This window comes from Channa argus, chromosome 8, assembly GCF_033026475.1.
Source record: "Channa argus isolate prfri chromosome 8, Channa argus male v1.0, whole genome shotgun sequence".
NCBI classification, from domain to species: Eukaryota; Metazoa; Chordata; class Actinopteri; order Anabantiformes; family Channidae; genus Channa; species Channa argus.
This window is the reverse complement of record NC_090204.1, coordinates 18,015,687-18,034,831: the sequence shown is the minus strand read 5'-3', so window position 1 is coordinate 18,034,831 and position 19,145 is coordinate 18,015,687. Positions and strand designations below refer to the sequence as shown.

The 19,145-nt window shown below is 40.5% G+C and overlaps 1 protein-coding gene across 2 annotated transcripts in view; it reads left to right on the top strand.

The window, feature by feature from the left end:
• Window positions 1-19,145, top strand: part of hmcn1 (hemicentin 1) — a 68,940-nt gene that overhangs the window by 40,910 nt on the left and 8,885 nt on the right. For both annotated transcript variants that reach the window (XM_067513504.1, XM_067513505.1), the window contains exons 40-85: window positions 83-206; window positions 1,844-2,019; window positions 2,142-2,238; window positions 2,663-2,785; window positions 2,906-3,061; window positions 3,845-4,126; window positions 4,227-4,394; window positions 5,327-5,440; window positions 5,646-5,732; window positions 5,948-6,139; window positions 6,241-6,414; window positions 6,513-6,626; window positions 6,698-6,843; window positions 7,011-7,161; window positions 7,372-7,569; window positions 7,657-7,770; window positions 7,885-8,072; window positions 8,389-8,485; window positions 8,672-8,833; window positions 8,984-9,097; window positions 9,197-9,399; window positions 9,562-9,643; window positions 9,737-9,868; window positions 10,039-10,188; window positions 10,453-10,612; window positions 10,698-10,822; window positions 12,016-12,199; window positions 12,702-12,799; window positions 12,921-13,199; window positions 13,296-13,492; window positions 13,644-13,725; window positions 13,849-13,985; window positions 14,074-14,215; window positions 14,318-14,462; window positions 14,685-14,812; window positions 14,919-15,075; window positions 15,315-15,436; window positions 15,529-15,693; window positions 15,787-15,894; window positions 16,462-16,599; window positions 16,684-16,818; window positions 17,399-17,668; window positions 17,884-18,074; window positions 18,203-18,416; window positions 18,633-18,767; window positions 18,885-19,075. In XM_067513504.1, the coding sequence (XP_067369605.1) occupies window positions 83-206; window positions 1,844-2,019; window positions 2,142-2,238; window positions 2,663-2,785; window positions 2,906-3,061; window positions 3,845-4,126; window positions 4,227-4,394; window positions 5,327-5,440; window positions 5,646-5,732; window positions 5,948-6,139; window positions 6,241-6,414; window positions 6,513-6,626; window positions 6,698-6,843; window positions 7,011-7,161; window positions 7,372-7,569; window positions 7,657-7,770; window positions 7,885-8,072; window positions 8,389-8,485; window positions 8,672-8,833; window positions 8,984-9,097; window positions 9,197-9,399; window positions 9,562-9,643; window positions 9,737-9,868; window positions 10,039-10,188; window positions 10,453-10,612; window positions 10,698-10,822; window positions 12,016-12,199; window positions 12,702-12,799; window positions 12,921-13,199; window positions 13,296-13,492; window positions 13,644-13,725; window positions 13,849-13,985; window positions 14,074-14,215; window positions 14,318-14,462; window positions 14,685-14,812; window positions 14,919-15,075; window positions 15,315-15,436; window positions 15,529-15,693; window positions 15,787-15,894; window positions 16,462-16,599; window positions 16,684-16,818; window positions 17,399-17,668; window positions 17,884-18,074; window positions 18,203-18,416; window positions 18,633-18,767; window positions 18,885-19,075 (7,047 nt within the window). The remainder of the gene's footprint in view (window positions 1-82; window positions 207-1,843; window positions 2,020-2,141; window positions 2,239-2,662; window positions 2,786-2,905; window positions 3,062-3,844; window positions 4,127-4,226; window positions 4,395-5,326; window positions 5,441-5,645; window positions 5,733-5,947; window positions 6,140-6,240; window positions 6,415-6,512; window positions 6,627-6,697; window positions 6,844-7,010; window positions 7,162-7,371; window positions 7,570-7,656; window positions 7,771-7,884; window positions 8,073-8,388; window positions 8,486-8,671; window positions 8,834-8,983; window positions 9,098-9,196; window positions 9,400-9,561; window positions 9,644-9,736; window positions 9,869-10,038; window positions 10,189-10,452; window positions 10,613-10,697; window positions 10,823-12,015; window positions 12,200-12,701; window positions 12,800-12,920; window positions 13,200-13,295; window positions 13,493-13,643; window positions 13,726-13,848; window positions 13,986-14,073; window positions 14,216-14,317; window positions 14,463-14,684; window positions 14,813-14,918; window positions 15,076-15,314; window positions 15,437-15,528; window positions 15,694-15,786; window positions 15,895-16,461; window positions 16,600-16,683; window positions 16,819-17,398; window positions 17,669-17,883; window positions 18,075-18,202; window positions 18,417-18,632; window positions 18,768-18,884; window positions 19,076-19,145) is intronic.

The following is a 19,145-nucleotide window of genomic DNA, read 5'->3' as shown; positions in this document are numbered from 1 at the left end:
TGTGTGAGATATTAAGTAATTTTTTATAAGTTTATTGATGGCTTGTTGGTTAGTAAATTTTTGTTTTCTGACTCACATTCAGGTGCTGTCTGGTGGCAGGGTGCTGGCTTTGAGCAGTGCAAAAGTTAGTGATACAGGCAGGTACACCTGTGTGGCTGTCAATGCTGGAGGGGAACAACAAAAGGAGTATGACCTTAGGGTTTATGGTAAGCACATGATTATTTTTCTGTATTTATTACTTAGATGTACTGAATTTATGCAGCTGCACTCTATACAACAGGCATACAGTTAAATGCTTTACTTCATGCAGTTGTTGCATTAACATTGTGTTATCACTGAAGTATGAGACACTTTTTATCTTTTATTCAATTTTTAAGTCTGACACAGGTTTACCTCGTGTATAATTTTTTATCATAGTTGAAGCTTTTTAGAAGCCAACATCGACATTTCTTTTTTTAAATTTATTAGTTTTGACATGAGCTTGAACTTTTGTTTTAAGATAGTAGTAAAATATCTCAGAAGTTGCTGGCAGGCATCCATTCCTCTCCTCTGTGAAAAAAGTTAACGTTATGACCGTAATTCCTTTTCCTTCCTCCAGTTCATGTTTTACTAACTGATGGTAATGGCTGACTGCGGTATGTCTTTCAACAAAACAACAGATGCAGTACACAATACTGATAATAATAACTATACTGAAAGGAATATGTGAAACAGACCTTGAACAAAACCATGTGTGTGTAAAGTCTGTAGTCTGTTTCGACCAAGTTTAACATTTCAATAAACTTTGAAGTTTCCTACAAAGAATTAAACTTGACATCCCATTCCTCTGTTATACAAGTGTAATCAAAGCTAATGTCACTGAGGTAATAGGAGACAAGTAGTTTACATGCTGGGAATTCATGCATCCATGCATGTCTGCTTGAACAAGTGTATGAAGCACAGAAACCAAAAGAAGAAGTCCAGAAAATCAAAGGCAGATTTGTTGTGGTAATTGTTGCCATTCTTTAGCAGCTTCCTGTGTCTGGCCAAATACTGAGCAGAAGGCCTGTTTGTGTCCTTCCCTGGTGACTGTGCTCTGTCTGTCCAATAACCATGCTGCAGAATAAATTGCCCTGTAGATATTTTCTAGACCAGAGCAGATTCCTCAAAAGAAGGAATGTCTCATGAGAAACTGATGCACAGACCCTTAGAGGGACTAAAATAAGCTGCCCTTTGTGGTTGACCTACAAACCTTTCCTGAGTTGTCACACTCAAGGTGTCCTTTAATTTTTTCTCATTTTTATCTCTATGTCACTCAAATATGTTTGTGTTTTAGTCCTATAGTGGTTCAGCACATAATCCACATCAGGTCTAAAAAGTCTAAACAACACACATCTTTGGTTATGATGATACATGGAAACCCCCAAGGCAACAAAAGACGTCTTGTAAGAATTTCTTTGCTCCTGAATCATTACGCATCTGCGTGTATGGTAGCAATTTCCATGGAGATTGGGTTTTATTAACTTCTTGGAAATGAAACTACCCTGATTGTTAATACCACAAACAAATGTTGAACTGTTTAAATGGTGTTGTAATATCCCAAGATAGATTTAGTATTTAAAGAGCACCAGATGCCCTACTTAACAGAGCCGGTGTATTACAGGAAGCAATTGTTCTGTCCACTTATGAAGTAATATGACGAGTTTAGAGCATTTTGCATTGCTTAGCAGCCTGTCAGCTTAAATCAGTTCATGTAAAAGTGCATTTTAACAGAGTCTAAGAGTCTACATCAGTACAAACTTAAAATAGTGTGTCGGGGAAACACAGCCAACAGCTTGTCTTCATGTTTTCATGCTTGTCACAGTGCCACCTAACTTCAAGGGTGAGGAGGTGAATGCAACAGTGATGCTCGGCCGTCCAGTGGAGCTGCACTGCCAGAGTGATGCGATCCCTCCACCTACCTTGTCCTGGCGTAAAGATGGCCGTCCACTCTTCAGGAAGCCTGGTCTAACAGTTTCATTGGATGGGAGTCTGCTCAAGGTACAGCCGTAAACAAGTAATAGTTACACTCAACTTGGTGACGTCTCTAAGACTTGGTTTATTATCCAGAATTGTACACATCGTGTTACCAAATTTCACATGCTCTTTGTGAATCTGGTCAGGTTGACAGTGCCCAAGTGCAGGATTCAGGCAGATATACCTGTGAAGCCACCAATGCTGCTGGGAAAACAGAGAAGAATTACAATGTCAACGTTTGGGGTAAGCTTTTTTTATTTAGAAGAAAATTTCATTTACTAAGGAGGTGATGATGTAAAAGCAAAATATGTAATTGTATTTGTTAAACAGAAACAACTCTTGATGACTTCATCTGTTTGTTCCCATAGATACGTATGTTTAAACTGGATGGAAGCCAGTGCAGTCATATTGTACTTGTCTTTCTTGCCTGAACAACAATTTTTCAAAATCCTTTGAGCAAAAATGGTTTTAGTGCTCCATCCTCATCAGAATCTGTAAATAGATATAAACATGCCCCGTGTCTCTAGGGACCTGTTCAAATTTTATTTGTACCTCACATTTCCAATAACAGTAATATCAAAGCTATGCTTTAATAAGACAATGTGAACATTTAACAATGTGCTTGATCGAGATGTGATGTCCTTTTGGTGCCCTCTCATTATTACAGTTTCTCCCAGTATCCGTGGCTATGAGGAGGTGTCTCCTCTGACAGTGATTGAAGGCAGTCTCATCACTCTGGTCTGTGAGTCCAGTGGCATACCACCTCCTAGTCTCACTTGGAAAAAGGATGGTATGTGTGTGTGTTTCTAAGAGACACGGAGAAACTAAGTGACAACAAGATCAGAAATATGCTGTATGAACAAGTACACTACCACACCTATTTCTGTTCCACGTGTGTACTCTGTCTTAGGTTCTGAGCTCACGTTGGACCAGCGGCTCAGAGTTTTGACCGGAGGTCGTCAACTGCAAATCTCCAGTGCTGAGAGGACCGACACAGGCTCTTACACCTGCACAGCTTCTAGTGAAGCTGGCACTATTTCTAAAGTGTACAGTCTTCAGGTTTATGGTACGTTTACGCAACCAGGCCCAATATTTATATTGATAGAAGTCACTTTCTTGTGTTATTTTGCCTTTTACTACTAGACAAGATAATATGAAGAGAATAAGCAATGTGAAAAGTGCTCCTCAAAACCCTACTTTTAATAGAAAAGACAAATGTGCTCCATTTGCCTTTTATCTGTAGCGACTTAAAAATGAGGTACAAGACAAAGCAAAAAGCATGTGAAGAAGCATTTATGTTTTATGAGATACAAGTGCAAGAAAGAACAGATTTTTAAATTTTATCTACTTCATGGGAAATAGCAGAATTAATTTCAGCACTTTTTCCAATAGTGGGAATTAGGGTGCTGAGTGTGCAGAGTTTGGTAGGTTGTTTTGCTTGGGCTTTTGTGTGGTAATGGGAGCACCAGATGCTGTTCATTGGCAGAGGGCAGTCGGCAGGAGGGACTGTAGACCTGAAAGAGTGAGTTGAGTTAGGCAGAGGCTGTTGAGTTGACCATGCTGTGAGCAATAGTCAGAGCTTTGAGCCTGATGCCAGTGATGTATTTGACCTCTATTTTCATTACTGTAGCTCGGTGGAAGGAAATTTGGCTGACATAACTAGAAGCACCTCAGAAAAAGTGCAGTATTAGACAGAAAGCCCCTTCCCATACAGCTTTCTGAAATCTGATTTTATACCTGAATATGTCATTGTGCAGTAAGTAATTAAAACTACACAGGATTTAGTAATGCAGCTTTTGCATCTGTTGAGAGAATGTGTGCAGCAACTCACATGGTTTTCTCACCTCAGTGCGCCCTTCCATCAGCCACAGTGAGGGCGACAACAATGATGTTATTGTGACAAAAGGAGGAGATGTGACTCTACAGTGTGCTGCAATGGGTGTACCACAACCAGCAATTACATGGCTGAAGGATGGACGGCCCATTACCGGGCAGAACAGTGCCATTGTCTTGAGTGAGGGGAAGCTTTTACAGATTAAAGATGCTAAGGTGTCAGACACAGGACGCTACACCTGCATCGCTGTTAATGTAGCAGGGCAAGCTGACAGCAAGCATGACGTCACTGTACATGGTAAGTTTTTTTTGAAGATTTTTGCTTTAATGTTTTTTTTTTTCTTGGAGAGCTGCAGCCCATCTAAATGTCTCACACTTTCCCCTTTTGCCTTATTCAGTCCCACCAAGTATAAATAGTCAGGTGCACTTGACAGAAAATGTGAGCGTTGTAGTGAAGAACCCGGTTGCTTTGAGCTGTGAGGCCTCTGGTATACCTCCTCCTACCATCACCTGGATGAAGGATGGCCAGCCAATTAAAGGAAGCGGTTCAGTTCTTGTCCTGTCAGGTGAGTTCCCATCGGACCCTGTGAGCTTTCTCTAATGTTGTGTAAAAATGTTTCTACAAAAGCAAAACAAACAATGTCCTTGTGTTGTATGCCATGTCACATATAAAACACAAATATACTATTGTATACTAATAGTTTTTTATTATCCACTTATAATAAAATAGCAAATTCAAGCAAACCAAACCACCAAAACAATTTGAGTGATGTCTACATTTTCAAGGTTTTAACTTAAAATATATTGCTCCCTAGGTAGGATTCACAGGCCAAGCAGTTGCAATACATCACCAGTAATAAAATGTAATGCGATTATTACAACTGGGGCCAAACTCAACAGACAGATATGTGAAAGAAGACAAAGAGGAGCAATTTCATAATTTCATTTTAATTGTGTTTTTAAACCATTTACAAGATATATTGGATGTTGCTCCTAAATCATGGCCCTTGGATTTAGGCATACTGCCTAAATTGCTTGTGCAGAAAGGGAAGCTTTTTTTTTTATTATTTGAATTGCCTACATTTTGTACATAACCTGGTAATAATAAAAAACCTTAACGCAAAAAAAACAAAACACACTGTTTAAGAGGTAATATTGCTGTACCCACAGAGTGCAGAAGATGCATTCCAGAAGTTGACACTAATTCAGTCGTGCCTTCAAGGAGATTTTCATGAACCCAGCTCTGTAAAGTAAAAGCTGTTTAGTTTTGAATCTCATTAAGATGAGATTTGTTTTAACAGCTGTGAACTTTAGAGTCCAAATTCATACTATTCAATTATCCTGGATTTCAAAGAGAAGGATGCCTTATTTAAACCACTTATCCTGACATGTTTTCCTTTTGTGGAAAATGCTTTGATGACATAACCAGCAAAAGTAGAAAAGCACATTTTATCAGGACCATGGATAAATGATAATAACTGACCTGTTTAATCCACAGGAGGGCGAAGCTTGCGTCTAATGCATGCTGTAGTAGAGGATGCTGGGAGGTACACCTGTGTTGTGTCTAACAGTGCTGGAGAGGACAGAAAGGACTTTGACCTTGACATCCTCGGTAAAGAAGTACTAAATGTGCATCAGCATGATTTTTGTTTATATGGTTTCTCTGTGCAAAAAGGTCTCGATCAACATGACAGAATACAGATGACAGATTTTGTGTTAAAATTGTTTAAGTTTAGGTCCTTTTTTCCATTTCACGTTTAAAGAGATGCAGAAGATAGTGAGAACCATATTTAATAATTTAGTGTCTAATCCTACAGTTCCACCAAGCATTGTGGATGAGGGAACTTTGGTGGATGCTAAAGTCAAGGAGAAACACAACATTACACTCACCTGTGAAGCGTCAGGTAAGCAACATAATACACACTGTATGTATATCTAAATTAATACTACCAATTGGGGTTGTTAATGTTAGTGGGATCATAGGTTCAGTATTCAAAATAATGGCAACACAACATTAAAAAACCTGAAGTAGATTTAATGTGCATTCATTGTTGCGGCTGATCAGTATAGATGTATCTGGCCGACCTCTCTCTCTTAATAACCCTGTATTATATCCCAGGTAACCCTGTACCAGAGATTAAATGGTTGAAGGATGGACAGCCGCTGATACCTGACAAACGCCACCAAGTTTTGTCTCACGGCCGTTTTGTGCAAATCTCTGATGCCCATGTTGCAGACACTGGCAGGTACAGCTGCCTGGCATCTAACAGTGCAGGGGATCGCAGCCGACATTTCAACCTCAATGTCCTGGGTACAAAGACTACTGTTTTTGATGAATTTAGGAAATGCTTCATAATTTTATCAAACTGTTAGAGACCTTTGATCACATTCCTAATTTCCTTTTTTTGTTAGTTTCTCCCACAATTGCTGGTTTAGGTCCTGAAAGTTCTGCAGAGGAGGTGACAGTAACTCTGAGCAGCCCCACCTCACTGGTGTGTGAGGTCCAGTCCTATCCTCCTGCTGTCATCACATGGCTCAAAGATGGCACTCCCTTTGTGTCCAACCGCAATATCCGAGTTCTCCCAGGTTTAATTTCACATGTACATAACACCAGAACAGTATTCAATAGACTAGAATACAACAGTATGGTACATTTTAGTCATTTACCACTCGCGCTTTCACAGGTGGACGAACTCTACAGATTCTCAATGCTAAAGAAGAAGATGCAGGGAGATATACCTGTGTGGCCACTAATGAGGCTGGAGAAACACTTAAGCACTATGAGGTCAAAGTTTATGGTAAGATGACTGAATGGTTCAACATAACATACTTACATGTACTTATTTTGTAAGTACTTTTTTCTCTTCAGTTCCCCCACAGATCAATAAAAATGATATCCCAGGAGAAGGAATAGCTGCCAAAGAGGTCAAGATCAAAGTCAACAGCACGTTGACCCTGGAGTGTGCAGCTGAAGCCTTTCCTACCCCAGCACTACAGTGGTACAAGGATGGACAGGTGGACATTCATCTCCTTTGCTGATGAAACCTCTCTTCTATCTTCTTATTTGTCTGCTGTTAGAAGGTTGTTTCCTATGTAAATGACAGCTGTGGTTCAATAAACCTCAGCTATAAATTCATAAATCTCTGATTCTCTCTTCTGATGCCTCTTGTTTTGATCCACAGATCTTGGGGGCAGACGGACATGTTTCCATTACAGCAAACGGTCGTATTGTTCAGATCAAGCATGCTCAGGTGTCAGACACTGGCCGCTACACCTGCGTAGCCACTAATATAGCTGGAGAGGATGAGAAGGACTTTGATGTAAATATACAAGGTGAACTGGGTTGACTGGTGCAAATATGTTAAAATGTCATTAAAAAGTACAGAAAATTTCAGCTTTAAAAAAAATATAAACTAGATTTATGAACCAGCATTTTCTGGGATAAAAGCAGAATCATACTATTAATTGTCCTTCCAACCACACTGACACTAACTAATAAAAAATTCCTAAAGGCTCAGTTAGTTGCTTTTTTCTCTCTTTCAGTTCCACCTAATTTCAACAGACATGGTGGAGATAGTGGTACTATGTCTCCCCCAGGCTTTGGAGGGGATGTTCGGGATGTTATACTCAACAACCCCATCTCTCTGTACTGTGAGACCAATGCTGTCCCCCCTCCAACTCTCACCTGGTACAAAGATGGACAACTACTGACCTCCACTGACAGAGTTCTGATTCTGCCGGGTAAGAAATACAGTAAGAGTAAACAGAGTATTGAGATATAGACATTGAGTTCTTAAAAACTTTTCGTTTTTTGTTTTTTTTCCTCAGGTGGGCGAGTGTTACAAATCCCCAGGGCCAAGGCTGAAGACACTGGCAGATACACGTGTGTGGCTGTCAATGAAGCTGGAGAAGATTCCATTCAGTATGATGTTAGAGTGTTACGTGAGTAAAACCTTTCCTTTGTGCTACCATTCCAGTATCAGGCAGCTTGGCAGAGCTGGGAAAAGTCTTTTTGCAATGAGCAGTTTCTCATTCTGTATTTGTGCCTTGAATCAGTGCCCCCAGTCATACGGGGAATGGACAGCGACTTGCCTGATAAGATCACAATCCTGGTCAACAAAACTACCCAGCTTGAGTGTCACGTGGATGGAAACCCCACCCCCAAAATTACCTGGTTTAAGGACAGCCAACCAATCAGCTCTGATGGACCACACACAGTCCTGTCGAATGGGAGAACACTTCTGGTAAGAACCAAAAGCACAGACAATAAAGTTATTCGTTGTTTAGAACATATTCCTCATCATCTGTATCTGTATTCATTTATATCCTATACAGTGAATGACTAAAAGAATAGAAAGCTTTATACCCTACAATAAAAACTTCCTACAATGTATTTTTTGCTTAACCTTAATATCCTGTTTTTAAAAAACTGTAGTAATGCAACTGTGAACATCTAACTGCAATGTTGCTAAAGTGCTGTTTAATTTTTTTACAGTATATGCATTTATTATTTACAGTAGATCTGTAGTCTAATGGAGTATTTATTTCTTTGCCTTTCAGCTGAAGACTGCTCAGGTATCGGACACAGGGCGTTACGTGTGTGTGGCGGACAGTGTCGCTGGAAATGCGGAAAAATCCTTTAATGTCAATGTTCATGGTAAGTCATGTGGAAATTCTGAATAAAATTTTGACTTTTAGTAAAATTGTAAAAACAATGGAATTAAAGATAAATGATAATAAAGATCTATGTGTCTGTCTTAACTCAATAAAGTATTAAGTAATTTATTTTCTGTGTTTTACTGTATTTTAAACAACTTAAACCTTCTTTTTTTTTCTCCTTTAGTACCTCCCACTATTATCGGCCCAAGTGCTGAGAATGTGACAGTGGTGGTGAACAACTTTGTGTCTGTGTCTTGTGAAGCTACTGGTTTCCCTCCTCCCACCTTGACTTGGCTAACTGACAGAGGCCCCATTCAAGGCAACCCCAATGCACTCATCATGCCAGGTACTGCAAGCGTGGGGCAACATACTTGTTTCTCGGGCAAAGTGAAAAGAATGAAAATTTAGCTGGGAAATGGTGACAGCTGAAGCCATATTGCTATAAAATAAAAAATCAAGATTCCGAATGCGTTTGTGTGTCCACTTGTGTCTTCAGGTGGCCGTACAGTGCAGATTCTGAAAGCAAAAGTATCTGATGGAGGAAAGTACACCTGTGTGGCCATGAATGCAGCAGGAGAGGCTTACAAATACATTTATCTCACTGTTTTTGGTCAGTCTACATTCACCCTTTCTGTACTGCACACTGCCTGACTTTGGCCTGCGGTTTCACTTCCATCAACTGACTTTTAATGCTTCATCTGCTTTCCAGTTCCTCCCAGTATCCGAGACAGTAGTGGGGACTCTCCTGTGGTGGTTAATGTGCTCGTAGGGAGCTCAGTAACTCTGAAGTGTGAGTCCAATGCTATTCCCCCTCCCACTATCTCTTGGTACAAGAATGGCAGAGCGGTGACTGAATCAGGCAATCTGCGCATCCTGGAAAAGGGGCAGATGCTTGAGATTAAAGGCTCCGAGGTGAGAGATGAATGGATACTGCGATGTCTGTTCCTTTTGTTTTGACATTTTTCAGCTCCATCCTTAAGTCAGGTCAAACAGTTTGACCTCAGCCATAGCAGCTACCACTTCTTATGTGCACTCAATACATTTATCCAGTCATGTCTTTCCCCTGTTCTTCAGGTATCCAACACTGGACAATACGTTTGCAAGGCCACCAATGTAGCTGGTCAGGTGGACAAGAACTTCCACCTAAATATTCATGGTAACAAATCCTAAAGATACATTTAATAAACTTTTAAAGACTCACTAAGCATATTTTATTTAACACTATAAAAATCTCTCTCTCTCTCTTCAGTACCTCCGAGCATTGATGGGACAACAGAGGAGAATGTGGTGGAAACCATCAGTAACCCAGTCACCTTTGCTTGTGATGCTACTGGTATCCCTCCTCCCAGTCTCACTTGGTTAAAGAATGGACGACCAATAGGTTTGACTACTTTACATTTATGAGAGGTGCACTGTAAGGTTTCTTTTGTAGTCACACAAAACATCTGTTAATGCCCTTCAGAAACCGAATATGTATTATTGTCAATTAGCTTTGATATTGTCATTTCATTTAATGCCAAACACAAACATATGAACGTCACATATCTTTAGAGAATTCAGACTCTCTGGAGATGCACATCTTCTCAGGGGGCAGCAAACTTCAGATTGCACGATTACAGCTTTCTGACAGTGGCACTTACACGTGTGTGGCCTCCAACGTGGAGGGCAGAGCCGACAAAAAGTACCACCTCACCATACAAGGTACCTACTCTTGTTTCTGCTTAGAATAATTGCAAATGTCTTCTTGGAAAGTAGTTGCAAAGTCAAAAATCTGTTGCTCTTTAGCAGAGATTAGATCACAAATACTTTACCAATTTATTTATAAGAATGTGTGCTCGAGGTTTTCGAGTTTATGTTTTTTAAATCATACAAAGTTCTATTGTTTACATTTTAGATGTCCAATTATAATTTCTAATCAATTACAAGCAACAGGATTGCAGCTAAAACCACAAATTTTCTCCCTAGTCCCTCCCAGTATCTCTGGATCAGAACTGCCCAGTGAAATGAGAGTCCTGCTAAACGAAAGCATCCAGCTGGCCTGTCGAGTCCAGGGGACCCCGACACCTACAATCCAATGGTTGAAGGATGGAGAAGTCATTAACAATATGGGGACAAAGGGGCTCAGGTACAGTATTCCCTGCCACCAAAGGAAGATAAAAAAAACTATCATGCAACAATAAGCAATGAAGTAATGCTGCTTTTGTGTTCAGGGTCAGTCCTGATGGAAGCAAACTCACTGTGATCAGAGCTCACACCACTGACAGTGGCAAGTATACCTGTGTGGCCACTAACACTGCAGGAGAGGAGGACAAGATATTCAACCTAAATGTATATGGTGGGTTTGATTCAAATAAAACACCAATTCAAAAAAGCTGGAAAGTTGTGTAAAGCATAAAAAAACCAGAATGCAATTGCAAATATCATCAACCCATATTTGTTTTACAATAGCACATAAACAACATATCAGATATTGAAACTTACCATTTCATGGAAAATATTTGCTTATTTTGAGTTTGATGGAAGCAACACATCTCAAAAAAGCTGGAACAGGGGCAACAAAAGGCTGGAAAAGTAATTGCTGCAAATAACAAAAACAAATGGAGGGACATTTGCAGAACTAATTAGATTACTTGGCAATGGGTCAGTAACATGACTGGGTATAAGCAGAGCATTTCAGAAAGATGGAGATGTTCAAAGGTTCACCAATTTGTGACAAAGTCCGTCTAAAGATTTTGGAACAATTTCAGAAAAATGTTCCTCAATGTAAAATAGCGAAGACTTTGATGATCCCAACCATCTACAGAACACAGTATCATCAAAGGATTCAGAGAAACCGGAGGAATCTCTGAGCACAAGGGACATGCCGAAGGTCAAAACTGGATGTATGTGATCTTTGGGCCCTCAGGTGCCACTGCATTAAAAACAGGCCTGATGCTCTACTGGACATGCTGCTGTGTGCTCTGGCCGAAATTTACACTGATCTGAGACAAAAATCTGAATCAAAATTTGAAATCCTTTTTGGAAACCATGGACGCCAAGTCCTGAGGACTAAAGAGGAGAGGGACCATCCAGCTTGTTATCAGTCGAGAGTTCAAAAGCCTGCATCTATGATTGTATGGGGGTGCATTAGTGCCAATGGTGTGGGCAGCTTACACATCTAGAAAGGCACCGTTTATGATAAAATGACGTTTAGAGCAACGTATCCTCCCATCCAAGACAGTGCTAAACCACATACTGCATCCAGCATGGCTTCGCAGGAGAAGAGTCCAGGGGTTGAACTGGCCTGTAACATCTTATATGTTGTTTATGTTCCATTGTAAATAAAACATGAGCTGACGAGATTTGTAAATCAATGCATTCTGTTTTTATTTTCTTTTTACACATCATGATTTTTTGAATTGGGGTTGAATAATGAGTATTAGTTTAAATATTTGCAATCCTGCAAACTACACACTACATAGAATGTGCAATATAAACAATTTACCTTACTCCTAACATGAGTACCTTACTCTCCATTTGCTCTTTTAGTGCCTCCTGTGATAGACGGCCCCAGTGAGACAGTTGAAGAGTTGACCACAGTACTGGAAGGTTCCGTCAACTTGGAGTGTGTTGCTACAGGTTCTCCTCCTCCCCAGCTCAACTGGCTGAGAAATGGCCTCCCCCTGCCCGTTTCCTCTCACATACGACTCCTCTCTGCTGGACAGGTGCTCCGGTAGGTCAGTGAACAGGAGTTTGTGGCACACGGTGCTGCATTAAGAACAAGTTTTTGGGCTCTATATGTATGATAGAGATTTTTGTTTGAAATTATTAAATAATAATGTGCATTCTTTGGCTGTAAAACAGCAACAAAAATCTTAATGTCTTTGGATTTTTAATGCTTTTATTATATTTAATTTCTTTAAGTATCCGATTACTTAAAGGGCTGAAAATGTTGGTAATTTTGAATGTGGTAGAAAGTGCAGTACTTTGGGTTTGGTAGTTTTTCCACAATATCACAAATATAAGAACTAAAACTGCTCGGTCTTTCTAGCCTCCAAATTGTTACATTTGCAAATGAGCAGTGGCATAAAGAATTATATATTTTCTGGCAAATATTTAATGTAATAAATTGTTCCTATGTGGTGTTATATGGAAAAATGTTGTTTATTTTACACCTTTGGTAAAAAGTTATCAAGATACTAATAAAATGTATTATATAATTTTTTGTCTGTCAGAATTACACGAGCCCAGGTGTCGGATGGTGGCACCTACACCTGCGTAGCATCAAACAGGGCAGGAGTGGACAATAAGCATTATAACCTTCAGGTGCACGGTGAGTATGGAAACATGACTTTCTTGTAAACTTTCAGGAGCACTGTTTATCACCAAACACCATTCTAATAGAATTTTTTTAAATAAAAATAAATGATAATATCTTTTATCTCTCTCATCAGTCCCTCCCAGTCTGGATGGAGCAGCGAGCACAGAGGATGTAACCGTAGTCACAGGAAATTTGGCTTCTCTGCTATGCATTGCTCATGGGACCCCAACCCCCACTGTGTCCTGGCTCAAAGAAGGAGCGACTCTGATTTCTGACCAACGCCTCAAAATCCTCAATCTGAATACCACTGTACAAATTATCGAGGCCCACGTCAATGATACAGGACACTACACCTGTGTGGCTAACAACACTGCTGGTCAAGCAAGTCGCCACTTCAACCTAAAAGTGTTGGGTGAGAAAATCACAGCTCCTGAGCTTCAACTTCAGATTTTGATTTATGTACTAGAAAATAAGTATTTGCTGATTTACATTTTCCCATTTTCTTCAGAACCCCCACACATCAAGGACTCAGACGTACCAGCAGAAGTGTCTGTGGTGGTTAATAATGTCCTGGAGCTTCAGTGTGAGCCCTCAGGTATCCCTACACCCTCCCTCACATGGCTGAAGGATGGGCGCCCGCTCCCACAGAGAGACAGTCTGCGCCTCCTCCAGGGAGGCGAATTGCTTCATGTAGCCTCAGCACAAGTCAGTAACCAGGGATGGTTAAGTAAATTTTTTTATGCTTTCAATGAGATTTGTGAAATGTAAACCTCACACTGTATTGCAAAAGTGTATACAATAATACAAAGCCATCTGTGTGTCTTTTTCATGCACACTTGATCTCGCTTGTACTCAGTTGGAGGACACAGGCAGATACAGCTGCTTAGCCATCAGTCCAGCAGGAGATGATGACAAGCAGTTCCTGGTTCGAGTGCATGGTGGGTAACATCAGAGAACATACACAGTATGCACTGTACATCGTGTTTCCTAGTACAATCTATGGTATACATAGTCAACTATATTAATGTTTTCTAATATGCGTATTTTGCTTTCTGGAACAGTTCCCCCTAACATTGTGGGGGAGAGCACCCCTCATGATGTGTCAGTGCTGCAGAATAGGCAGGCGACGCTTGAGTGCAAATCTGATGCCGTTCCACCTCCAACTCTGACCTGGCTTAAAGAGGGTCAACCACTGCAGGTTAGAAATCAAACAAACAAACAATTGCCTATAAAATGAGTTATCCAATGGTTTATTTTTTAAAAAGAACCGGTTTATGTCTCTGTAGGCTTCCGCACGTATTCGTATTCTTTCCGGTGGCCGGTACTTACAGATCAACATGGCTGAGCTTAGTGACACGGCTCAGTACACTTGTGTGGCAATTAACATTGCTGGCAAGACTACACGGCAATTTAATTTGGTTGTCAATGGTACAGTTAAATCTTTTACTTTTGGCTGTACATGCAGAGTTATCCTTTCCTATAGTACACTTTCACTCAATTAATTTGTCAATCTCCCACCTGTTCCTTTAGTGGCTCCAACTATCAAAGATGGCCCAGAAACAGTGGCAGTGAACGTCAACAAGCCAGCTGTGCTGGAGTGTATTGCAAGCGGAGTGCCTCCACCTCGTGTGACCTGGAGGAAACATGGTGTCGTACTGGCAGGAAACAACCCTAGGTAAAGCTAAACATCCTGCAGTATTGATATTGTTGTCACTGACAACCAAATAATTAATATTATTATTATTACGATTAAAAAAATTTTGTTGTTTTTTCAGGTTACAACTAATTTTGTTCTGGGTTTGATGTTTGCTAAAATTCTAAATTTTTATACTATACTTGCTTTGTATTATCTTTTGTTCTTTTGGTCCTTGATGCCGTATCGCAAACATGTGTGCAGGTACACAGTGGCCAACAATGGGTCGCTACAAATTCATTCTGCTCATGTGACTGACACAGGGCGCTATCTGTGTATGGCAACAAATCCAGCTGGAACGCAGCAAAAGAGAGTGGATCTGCAAGTTTATGGTACTTAGTAAATATGTGCAGACAGAAAAACAAGCAAATACTTTTAAACTGTCTCAGTCAGACACAACCGCAGTTACCTTATTGACCCGTGGTTCTCTTCCTTCAGTCCCTCCTTCGATTGCTGATGGACGCACCGATGTGACCATAACAGTCAATGTTCAGACGACACTGCCTTGCGAGGCCACTGGCATACCTAAACCCTCTGTCAGCTGGACAAAAAACGGTGGTGTCATCGGTACTGACCAGAACCAGAATATGTACAGGTTGATTCAGGTTTTCTCACTCTCTGTTTCCTAATTAAAGATAAAAAAGACAAAACTTTAAATACATTTTATACAGTAGTTATTTAACTTGAATTTAATATTTAAATTGCCTAATAGCAATAATATTGAAATATTCTTTATTAATATCAAATCTAAATCATACCACATCAGTATAGGTGGTAGAATATTTCATACAGCTACTTACCAGTACTAACTTCAGCTCTTGTTATCACTACCAGATTACTTTCATCAGGGTCTTTGGTAATTATAGCACCCAGTGTGGAGGACACTGCTGTGTATAAATGTGTGGCCTCTAATGAGGCAGGGGAAGATTCCAGATCTATTAACCTCACTGTCCATGGTAAGACATACCACATGTTTTTGGTCATTTCTGTTTTATTGATAACAGCAATAGATCAGACATGTTCTTACTGTTCACATCTATCCACGTAGTTCCTCCATCCATAGCAGATGAAGCCACAGAGCTAACTGTAACCAGACTGTCCCCAGTGGTCATCTCCTGTACTGCATCCGGCATCCCAGAGCCAACAATCCATTGGAGCAAAGATGGTTTAAAACTGTCCAAAGAGGAACAGGGATACAGCATCCTATCAACAGGTCAGCAATAATCCAATAATGATATGCCAACAATTGGCAACATAGGCTAAGCAGCATTTTTATTAAATATTTTATTTTTCATTGTATGTACAGGCTCATTAGAGATCACATCTGCTGAGCTCAGTCACTCTGGACACTACTTATGCATTGCAAAGAATGCTGCAGGCTCCACTCAGCGCCCCATTCAGCTCACAGTGCAGGGTGAGAACATATCAAAAGACAATTTACCAAGTTGGATACCCTACCTGCTGTTCATCCTGTTTGAAACCAGGGGTTTCCCGTGCTCATTATTGATTGAAAAACAAACTGTTAAGTTTATGTTTTTGTCACTTACACATTCAATTTGTTGTATACTGAAAAAGTGTTCAGTCAGACTTAGATTGTGTGTGTCCTATTAACACTGTACATAAGTCATTTTGTGTGCTGGGTCTGGGAAGATTCCCACTTTTGCTCCTTAAGGAGACGCAGTGGTAGAAAATCTTTTATGTGTCTATCACAAAAATTAAAGTCTGGTAGTTAAAAAAATTCTGTGGGTATAACTGTGAACTCAACCTCACCGCTCCAGGAGCAGTGACCTTATTTGCCTCAGCACTAAACATCTTCATTTGAGATTTTCAACATAGTGATGTTGACAAGCCAGGCAGGTATTGATAAATGTTACATCTGTGAATTTCAGTTGAAAGTGAGCCTAAGGTGCCTGTTATTTCTGGCTTTTTTTTTTCCTTTTGGTTATCCCTCTCTTTTTTAAAATGTTTCTCTTCTCCTCAGAGCTTCCAGTTATCCACTCTCATCCGTCCAGCCTGGATGTGATCCTGAATAACCCCATTACTCTGCCCTGCAGGGCCACAGGCTCACCCAGACCCACCATCACCTGGCAGAAGGAGGGTATCAACATACCCACCACAGGTAAAACAAACTGTCTATGTGTGTCATTAATTACACTGTAAGCAAGCATTCAGTCATAACACCACGTATCTTTTTAAATGCTAGGTGGTAATTTCACTGTATTGCCTAATGGAAGCCTGCAGATCTCCAAGGCCACTGTTCTAGACTCTGGGACTTACATATGTGTGGCTCAAAACCCTGCAGGTACTGCACTGGGGAAGATCAAACTCAGAGTACAAGGTAGGTCACACAAGTAATGGTAGTATTAACATAATACGTAGTACTAAGCAAATGCAACCACCAGGGGGAACAAGGCAGTGCCATTTTGTGCCAGTCCCAAGTCTGGATAAATGCAGAGGGTTGTGTCAGGAAGGACATCCAACATAAAACACATGCTAAATTAAACATGTGAATCATGAAACCACACCAACTCTGACTTCCATACTGGATCGCGACCTGGGTTAACAGCTTAACAATGTTAGAGTGGTCCAGGTCATGAGTGCTGTAAGATCATGGGGAGGTGTGCTGTAGGTGTGACAGAGCAGTTCAAGGTGGAGGTGGGTCTGCATCAACGATGCAACAGTTAATTAAGTTTTTTTAATTACATTTTGTGTTATCTTTACATTGAGATGCGTTAACAGGTATTCCAAGCACTACATACACACAGTGTTAGAGGTTTATACTTTACCACATTATTACATCACCTAAATCATTTAAATTGGTTGCGTTTTTTTTTAACACAATCTATTTTCTTTGCACATCTTTAAATTATTTTATGTTGGTGAGTTTTACTTGATTCCTTATACTTTGTGCCTTACAGTCCCTCCTGTAATCAGTTCAGAGACCAAGAAGTACCTGGCACTTGTGGACTCATCGGTGACGCTACAGTGCCAAGCCGATGGCTCCCCTCCTCCCTCTGTCACATGGCATAAAGATGGGCAGCCGCTGAGTGGATCTCTACGTCAGCGGGTGCTCAGTTCAGGCTCCTTGCAGATCGCTTATATCCAGCCAACTGATACTGGACGATACACATGCACTGCTGCCAATGCAGCAGGAACTGTCAGCCTTGAGATGAGCCTCACTGTACAGAGTATGTTCCAACCACTACAGTAATATAAACCACATCCCATCTCAGTTTGTGGTGTCCCACAGAGATGTTATTGAAATTGTAAAATGCATATTGATGTATTTGTGTGGTGTATAATTTGTATACAATTTTATTATTACTGTATTATACTTATTCAAGCCATAGATAGACTGATATTTTACAATGAAGAGATAATTAAATATTTTTGTCTTTTGCAGTTCCTCCCTCGATTCGTGGCGGGGAGCAGGAAGTAACCGTGGTGGAAAACAGTCAGACCCAGCTGCTTTGTGTAGCAGTGGGGGTCCCTCAGCCCAGCATGTCCTGGGAAAAGGATGGTAAACCTCTCAGTGAAAGCACGGGGCAGTACACCATCCTGCCCTCTGGGGAACTGGCCCTTGACAGTGCTCAGGTAAACTAAGAAATACATAGACAATAATTGATTTTTTTAATGGAAGCTATTAAATGTCATATATATATAAAAAACAACTTTACATGTTTTTGTACACTCACTCCTCATTTCCCCTCAATCTGCACCAGCCGGATGACGCAGGCAGTTACACCTGTATTGCCACTAATGCAGTTGGACAGGACAGTTGGACAATGACCCTGTCTGTTCATACCCAGCCTGTCTTCACTGAGCTGCTTAGAGATGTCGCTCTCAACAAGGGAGAGCGCCTCGCGCTGGCCTGTGGGGTCAGTGGCATCCCCTCACCCAGCATCACATGGGCCTTGAACAACAACATCATTCCAGGCATGGACAAATCTCTAATGATTAAAAAATGACTCGTCGTGAGAATAGTCACTAATTTAAAGAACATTTACTGAGAAACAAATAATTCCAAGTTCAGGAGTTCAGGGTAATGTTTTTAGGCTGTGATTCTTTTACACTGGCGCCTTTTGAGCTGTGTATTTTTTATAATTGGTGTTTTGCTCTTGTTTTTCTGTTATTATTTTTAATTGTTTGTAGTTCATTACAATCACATGAACGGCTACAGTGAGCTGGTGATAGAGAGAGTAAGCAAAGACGACTCTGGCACATACACGTGTGTGGCGGAAAACAGCGTAGGAAGCATCAAGTCAGCGGGCCTTGTCTATGTAAAAGGTAAAATAATAAAGATAAAATTTAATCTTGCTTTTGTGCAGTAGTTTCACATTATCAAATTATCTGTTTTTAATAAAAGGCCAGTTTCTCTGATTACTTTTACCTGTCTGTGTCCAGAGCCTCCTATAATTGATGGGGACCTTCGCTCCAAGCTTATTGAACCTTTGGGCGGCAATGCCATCCTGAACTGTGAGGTCCGGGGAGATCCCCTGCCCACCATCCAGTGGAGCAAAAATGGAATAAACGTCCACATTAATAATCGAATCCAAATCCTGGACAACGGGTCTCTAGCCATTTATGGCACAGTGGTAGGAAAATTGTGTGTCTGGTATCCAAGAGGTTTAATATGAATATCATGTAAACACACCTTCCTTTTTC